The 8,937-nt window shown below is 33.9% G+C and overlaps 1 protein-coding gene across 1 annotated transcript; it reads left to right on the top strand.

The window, feature by feature from the left end:
* Nucleotides 1–2,543: 2,543 nt before the first annotated feature.
* On the top strand, nucleotides 2,544–6,416 carry LOC112514834 (40S ribosomal protein S8-like). Its single transcript, XM_025121453.1, has 5 exons — nucleotides 2,544–2,619; nucleotides 2,739–2,811; nucleotides 3,363–3,699; nucleotides 4,643–4,812; nucleotides 6,148–6,416. The coding sequence occupies exons 1-5, from the start codon at nucleotides 2,616–2,618 to the stop codon at nucleotides 6,227–6,229; spliced, it is 666 nt and encodes a 221-aa protein (XP_024977221.1). The 5' UTR covers nucleotides 2,544–2,615; the 3' UTR covers nucleotides 6,230–6,416.
* The last annotated feature ends 2,521 nt before the right edge of the window (nucleotides 6,417–8,937 follow it).

The raw sequence follows: 8,937 nt of genomic DNA, 5'->3' as shown, positions 1-8,937 counted from the left end.
ATGTTTATCTTGTATTTGATTATGTTTATCTGCAATTAGTTACACGAATTCAGATATGGAGCTTTAATAAGTTGTACTTACGCACAATCTACTTGTAATATTGAGCTTTAAGTAATATGCATTAATAAACAGTATTTTACGCATAAAAAATAGTTTTTAAGAGTTTTTATCAAATGCTTTATAATATATATATATATAATTTAATTTAAGTTTAATAATGAAATAATTTATTTTTTGGTTTATATAATAGTATAACATTTTATAAAGATCATAATTAAATATTCTGTTAGAACTCAATGATTATCCTAATTATATTTTCGATTTTTTATTTTAAAATGAGATGTTTATCCTGTATTTGATTGTGTTTATCTGCAATTAGTTACACGAATTCAGATATGGAATGAAAACGGATAAGGATGAACGAGTTTAAGAGTTTTAAGAGTTCTTAAGAGTTTTAGCCAAATGCTTTATAATATAGTATATATATATAGTTTGTTTCAAATACAACCCGTTATATTTGTATAACCAATGCAACCCAATAAATTGAGATATATATGAAAATGATGAGAGTTCATTTATTATGATTTGAATATTATGAAAGATGAATATGGTTCATTAATTATGATTAATATTTTATATTAGAAAATAATCAAAACTTCTATGAAATCACATATTAATCAAATGAAATGGACGGTTGAGATTGAGTTGTATTGGTTGCACAAATGTCAATGGTTGTATAATAACCAACCCTTATATATATATATATATATAGATTTGGGATCATGTGAGACTAGCATGTTTTCGTGAGACCCGTGAGACCAGCATTTTACACTTGAAACTTCACAGCAAAATGCTTTGAAGGTGACTTTTTAAAACCTTCACAGTGTTTTTGCTGTGAAGTTTACGTGTAAAAATATGGTCTCACGGGTCTCAATAAAATAAGGTGGTCTCACGTGAACCCAACCCTATATATATATATATATATATATATACTTATTTATCTAATTATCTTTTGAAAATTCTAAAAATTTTAGTCGGTTGTTTTTCTTCTTCTAATTTCTAAGCATACCACTAATTTATCAATCCTCTAAATCGATTGAATTCATTGTCAAAATTGATTGGATATATATTTTTGCATTAAACTAAACTCGAACCGGCCAACCTCAACCCGAAACCCGACCAAGTCGAACCTGAAGCAATCCAAAATTCAAAATCCAAAAATTGGGACTTGATTATCATATCCAAAATCCAATCAGGTTTTTGATTTTCCCTCCCGAACCCACCTGACCCGCCCGATGTACACCCCAATGCCTCACAGTTCAGAACATGTTACAAGTTATTTAGACTTTCAAGACCCCTTCAGGTACGAGTTGTGTATAGGGTTAATTTTTCATTTTTTTTAGTTTTTATTAATTACAATACAAGTTTAAAATGTTTTTTTAACAAGTAAATGTATTATTTAAAGTGCATTTCAAAGCCAATTTCAAATATTGTAATTATAAAAACACGAATGACATTTTGTGTAATCTTTTTAAAAAACCTGGTTGAGCCCGGACCAGATTTGTCACCGGCCCTGCTTAGTCCTAAGGTTTTTGGTCACGACCGGACTCAGACTAATCGATTCGATTTTAAAGAGATTAGTTGGGAGCGAGACCGATTTAGGACCTACCCAACGTGGACCCGTTTTAGCAACTTCTAATGTATACAAAATGTAATCATTTCATTTTTTTTTAAATGAAAACGTATCACTGTTTTTTGTCATGTTTGGATCAACTTAATTTTTATCCAATAGTACTCAGTTATAACAAACTAACAACAACGAAATAGTTTTGTTTGATTACGTCATGTTTGTCTATTAATAAACATAGTAAGAAGATATGTAAATTACAACAATGGTCTGTTTGTTTTTTCAAAATTACCTCTTAATACATCTTAAGTCTGATTCATTCGGACGTTTGAGTATTAAGAGCGTTTGTTTTATTTTTAAAATAAGAACTTAAAAATTCTAAATATTCTATGAAATTTTAAGTGGTAAACGTACCCCTTTAATATCTCTTAATCCTAATCCTCCCTCTATCAATTTGTTCGTATTTTGGGGGTTAGAAGAGATTTGTTAGCAAAAACTATATATCCTCTATACTTTTATAAAAAAAACTATTTATCTTTTATATTTTTGCACTAATTTGATCGATTCAAATTTAAGACTTCAGACGTAAAAACAAACAATTTTACTGAGCCAAATTTCAGACTTTAAGACCATCTCTTATAAATCAGAAGTGAAATAAAACTTCAAACTTGAGAACCTCTAAAAAACAAACGCCACCTAAGTCTTATAAGTATCATATATAATTATATACATACATGAATGCATTAATTACCGGTCCGAACCACCCTAATGCACTGTCAAGACATTGGTGGGTATGTTGTGAATAGCTTGAAAAGAAGGGTAGATATTGTAAATTTAATAAAGACAATGGGCCTCAATGTAAATGTGCAAACCGGTTCACTTATTAAGTTCTCACTCTGCCAAACCCTAGTTTTCTTCCGTCATCTGGGAGGTCGAGCTCAGAGGCGCGCCATAAACCCTAGAGGAGGAACAACCGTCATCTGCGAACATGGGTGAGCATTTCCGATTACTGATACGAATTGATTCGTTAGATTGTGTTCATTGATCTGTTATCTTCATCATGGTGATGCCAATTTTTGAAACGTTGATGCTTATTAACTTTAAATTGCAGGTATCTCTCGTGATTCCATGCACAAGAGACGTGCCACTGGTGGCAAGAAGAAGGCGTGGAGAAAGAAGCGAAAGTAATTTTCTATTAGAACTTGCTTCTGTTTTTGTTCTTCATTTTATCTCTACGTTCATTGCTTACGGTTACTGATTGTTGATTTTGTTTCATGATTTTTTTTTTCACTCGGCTCGTTTAATTTCTAATGCGTGTCTGCTGAATTCTCTGCTTGTTTTGCCCTCCATATTGTTAATCGTGTTCTTCGGGTAACTATAAGATTGTTTAATGTTTTGTGATTATCAGCTCTTAAGCTTCAATCTGAACTCTGAATCAGGCGTATTATCCCAATGAATTCCCGCCCAATTCATAGTTATTAAATCTTATACAAGCTATTTATTTGTTTTTCTTTAGACAGAACAACAAATTTGACTCATATTTTGTGGAGCAATATCTGGACAATTATGTGACTGATCACTCTAATTTTTTTTTTTGATATTGAATTCATTTTAGTATTAACAATCATTCATATCAAGTCATCTTATTCGAGGGCGTTCTTCAATGCCAGAATGTAATTATGTCATGTTCTTCTGGATGTCACGGTTAACAGTCCTATTGTTCTTTCTCATTAAGGTATGAGCTCGGAAGGCAGCCTGCCAACACGAAGATTTCTAGCAACAAGACTGTTCGGAGGGTGAGGGTTCGAGGTGGTAATGTGAAGTGGCGTGCCTTGAGGTTGGATACAGGTAACTACTCGTGGGGGAGTGAGGCTGTGACCCGAAAAACACGTATATTGGATGTGGTTTACAATGCATCGAATAATGAGTTGGTCAGGACCCAGACTTTAGTGAAGAGTGCAATCGTTCAGGTTGATGCTGCACCTTTTAAGCAATGGTACCTTCAACACTATGGACTTGACATAGGCCGCAAGAAGAAGCCAGCTGCTGCTGCCACCAAAAAGGAGGGAGAGGTATGTTCTTTGTTTGTATATTTGGTCGTGAATGTTTCTTGGTCAGCTGCTGCTGCACTTGTTTTTTGTTTCTAAGGTGCTGTTTGTTTTTTGAAAAATACCTCTTATTCCATTTATGTCTTAATGAATAAAAGGTTAGACTTACAAGCCTTATTGTACTGCTGATGTGAGTTTAATAGGAAACCTCAAATGTGGTGTGCCATGGGTTGAACTCACCACACATCTTGATGTAATGCTTTAGCCACTTCGCTGTTGCATTTTTGTGTTAAGCTCGTGATGTCTCACATTTTATTTATTGGTTTCAGATAAATATCATCTTTGTGATTCTTGATAGCTATTGTTTTCAGATAAATTCATTGTTTTCACATTTTATTTATTCTTTTCAGATAAAGATTTCTTGATAATTATTCTACATATTCATGAGTAAAAGTGAAATTCTTTTTATATACATTCAACGTTATAATATATTGAGGAGTAAAATGGAGAATTACACACATTCATGCGTTTATCGGTTTACATAAACAAATAGTTATTCATTCTGCTCAGATTTCAGCCGCACCTCTTATTAGATAGAAGTGAAATAAGACTCAGTAGTCCGCACCTTTTAAGCAAACAACACTTGAAAGTTTTTCTGGTTCAAAATCTGACAGTTGTAGTAACACAAAGCTCCTTATCTATATTATTTTTGTTGGAAGGGTGTGCCTTTTCTTTGTTGTCCTGGAGCACACTCCATCACGAAAGTCTATGGAACGACTTTTATTCGGATACAGTTGCTTAATTGGAGTTTTTCTTGGAGGTTCCTACTTCCTAGGCAACCAAAGTCATATTTATTGCTTAAAATTCTAATATTTGCATTAAATTTGAAAGGTTATTAGTTAGTTTACTTAGATAGGATATCCAAGGGTACTAATTTTCTATATCAAATGTCATGATTGATTCATAGGAAGCTGAAGTGGCTACTGAAGAGACCAAGAAGAGCAACCATGTTGTGAGGAAATTGGAGAAGCGTCAAGAGGAACGTAAGCTTGATCAACACGTTGAAGAGCAATTCTCCAGTGGTCGTCTTCTAGCAGCAATTTCATCACGCCCTGGCCAGTGTGGTCGTGCTGACGGGTATGCAAATTTATCCAGTGTCTTATCTATTTTCCATTTACATGTGCACATGTAAGTAGAAAGGCAGCAAGAGTGGTGTATACTGTATACTGTTCCAAATAGATTTCTTAGATATTGTAAATTCTTGAAGTGGACCTACTTTTTTTGGGGGGGTAACCGTGGTTTGCGGTTCCTCTTATGCGCACCAACTAATCCCTCAGGCGACAAGGGCCTTGGCAGCGCCTAGATTCATACCCGGGAAAGATAAGATTTCCACTACTTTTTCTGAGCCTTACCAGTACCACTGAGCTACAACCCAAGTGTAAAGCAAATTTATCTACTTTAGTGAAATTGTTCTTACTAGGGTTGAATTCTTTAAACCGAGAGCCTACAATAATCTCTGATCATTTCTATCAGTCAAAAGATTCAAGTCATAGTGTCGATTGGAAATTTTATTTTATTTTTTCTTATAAAACAAAAATATATATTCAAAAATAAAAATAAAACAGAAATGAAAGTAAAACTAAAACCAAAACCAAAACCAAAACCAAAACCAAAACCAAAACCAAAACCAAAACCAAAACCAAAACCAAAACCAAAACCAAAACCCCGTTTCTCAACCCTCCTCTTTATGTCACTCAGACCGTTTATTCAGCAATAGTTGCGGCATATATCGTGTGATTTACCGAATATGGTTCCACTTCCATTAAGGGTCATTGTTGTAGTAAAATGCTATAACTATTAGCATTCTCTTTCCACCAAAGTAAAACATCAAAAGAGGGAGTATTTGGATTGATGGATTCGTCAACCAGGTATCTATAAACATCATTCATATTCTCCGGCACATCCATTTGTTGTTGCTGCAAAAACGACTCCAATGATCTTCTCCTATTAGATTCTTTGCCTTCATTTTTTCGTGGTGAATCTTTTTGGTAACCTATACTATACATATAGGCTAAAAAGAAATACAAAGATAAACTCAACAAACATTATATAAAATTTTACACTATTAATATATATGTTTATATATATCTATAGACTAGTATATTACATATAGATATTTATAAATTTTTATCGAAGTTATATATATTAACGGTGGGTTGGTGGGTTAGGTTGAGCTAGGTTATCCTAATTTCAACCCTCTTAATTAGCGGTTTGACGGGTTTGGTTTACTTGGGTGGTTAGCAGATTGGGTTGGGCGGGTTGAGCGGTTTGACGGTTTCTTCTACACCTCTACCCCGGAGGTCAAGGGTTAAAATCTCACAAAATGCGAGGAATGTGTGTGTATTTGTCTTATATAAATATTATATACTTAAAAAAAAGATACAAAATTGAAGTTTCTTGCCCTTTTGGCAGGTACATATTGGAGGGAAAAGAACTTGAGTTTTACATGAAGAAGCTTCAGAAGAAGAAAGGAAAGAGTGGTGGTGCTGCTTAAAAAATATCAAGTTTTCTTTAAATTATGCTTCTTTTTATTGGACTTGGATTTTGTTTGTTTTATGAATGCTAAATGGATCAAGTAAGCTTTCATTTTTAATTAATCCACATGCTTTCGATTAAGTCATTTTCTGTGAAAAGTAAGACAGGTACCAAACGATTTCATGGAAGACAGGTGGATGGTTGCATTACGAGCACAAGTGTTATCTACAGATACTGAACGGTTAGTTTTTAGCGTTCATTTCTTAGTTAAAATTTATATGAACACAAGTTTACGACGAACAAATTGCCTTTTGTTAAAAGTTATGCTCATGTTAATGGTTGCCGTTGTATATGTTTTTCGTTTTGATATGAGATGCGCTTAGAATTTCTTTGGATTTGTTGTTTATGGCATAACAATTTAGGGGCAGGTAAATGCTTACTGGGTGTCACTTGTCATAGCGGGTGGGCATGGCAAGGATAAAAAATCTTACCTGGTAAAAGGCATGTCAAGGACTGAGAATCTTACCTGGCGAGGGAGAAACTCTTACCCAATAAGTGTTTACTAGGTAAAAGATGCTTACCAACAATCCATTATGACGGCCGAGAAGGTTACATGATAAGGTATGTGAGGGTGGTCGCTGTTGCCGGTAAGCACTTAGAGTTTGTTTGTTAGCAACTTAATAAGCTTAATCGGATTCACAACCTATTTGGTCAGCTATACATGACTATTTGCTAGTGGCATAATTATATGGAAAATGGCTTGTCCAGTAAGCTTCTTGGGAGAGCTTTATGCTGAAAGCCAAGATATTCCATACGTGCTCTTCTCAATTAAAGGAATGGAAAAACCCTCCCAAACAAGACCTTCCCAATTTATACATACAGATTAAGCCGCACACACAACTTTATCCATACAGGACTTAGTTTAAAGCCAACCAAACGACTCCTTGCCTAGTAAGTGTTTTGGTAAATAGCCCTTTTAGTTTTCAGTTGATGAACCTACTTTACATCAACTAGTATCAAGTGGTGGGAGCAGAGGTTAATTTACGAACCTTAAATATTTTAGGGACCCATAAACTAACTATTTTGTGAGTATTCATGATGAATATATGTCGCGGCATTTATCATGAATACTCACAAAAAGAGTGGTTCCTAGGTTTTTAAAGTATTTAAGGCTCGTAAATGAACCTTGGCCAAAACATTATGAGCATGAAGTGTCGTCTACATACGTTGAACAACTAGTTTTCGTTAACACAAGTTCACGACACTGAAATTGACATACATTGCATATGGTAGAACTTATGTTCATATTAACGATTGGCGTATACGTTGTCCATTTTGATCTAAGATACGCTTAGAATTACTTGGATTTGTTGTTTGCTATGCAACAAGTTCGTTTGGAATTGGGGAACCTGATTTATGTTAACTATAAAGTATCGAGTGGTTAATTAGTTCCTTTTTTTTGCTAAATAATGCTTTGGGTATATGTTTTCAAATTTGATTAGATGCATATAAAAGGCTGTTTACCAAAAAAAAATAATCAAGTTTTGTATGGATAAATTTGTCTGTCTAGATAAATGAATGTTGTTTTTTTATTTTTTTTATCTGAACCAACAGTCTGAATAACATAAATGGCCGATTTACCCCCAAATATTAATTATTTGAACATCAAAACAAAAATCATAAAGAGGTTGACGATGGGGTGTCCTATTTGGGAAGGAGGCGATGCTTTAAATAAGGGGTAGATATGTTATTTTTGTGGCTGAATGGGGACAATACACTATTTCTATTTGTGCGATTAAGCCGTAAGTAAACAACCCAAATGAGCTGTTTTGATGAAATATTTTGAAGGATTTGGAGTGTTTGGTTTGAAAGATTTGAAATGAAAACTAATTGAAAATAATTATAAAAAATATTTTTTTTATTATTTGTTTATTACAAAACAAATATTTTTAATATATTTTAAAATATTATTACAAACAAATTTTATGAAATCTCGTGAAATATCAAATCAACTTCCATGAGATTTTCGTATCCAATATTTTTGCCTTTGTGGTTTATGGCCTGTAACTCGGTTGACAAAAAAATGGAGTGATTTTAGGTCGAGTATTGGGTAGCTTAACTCGACTAGTTAATATGTCGAGTTTGAGTTTGAACCGAGCCAATTCGGGTCGAGTGTTAGCCGAGCCTATTCGAGTTGATTGTCGAGTAGCTTATGAGTTGTCTTATATCATTTACACTCCTAATTGTTACATTGTTTAAAGTTGCAAAAATAACTTTAATGGTATTGTATATTTGACAAATTATAGTTAGTCAGTTAACCTAAAGAACCGTTAATGTGCCATTTTTTTTGACATTTCAGATTTAAAATTTAACATATTTTTGATGTGATGATGATCTGGTAGGAATGGATCCAATTTTTTTTTAAACGGTTGTTAGAGATGGTCAAATGAGCCCGGCCCGGCCCGTAACCGTCGGAGGAGCGGAACCGGGACCGGAGAGGGACCGAAACCGGCCCGGGACCGGTATGGACCGGTTGTGGACCGCCGATTATGAACCGACTATGAATTTTAACGTTTTTTAGGACCGAGACCGGTTAAGACCAGAACCGGTTATAGGACCGGCCCGGCCCGGTCAACAAAAGTCAACGTGTATATATATATATATATCGTTTAATTTTATAAATACGTTTTGTTATATATATATATATATATATATATATATATATAT

Source organism: Cynara cardunculus (assembly GCF_001531365.2).
Source record: "Cynara cardunculus var. scolymus isolate 2C chromosome LG 6, CcrdV1, whole genome shotgun sequence".
NCBI lineage: Eukaryota > Viridiplantae > Streptophyta > Magnoliopsida > Asterales > Asteraceae > Cynara > Cynara cardunculus.
This window is presented reverse-complemented; position numbering and strand designations above follow the sequence as displayed.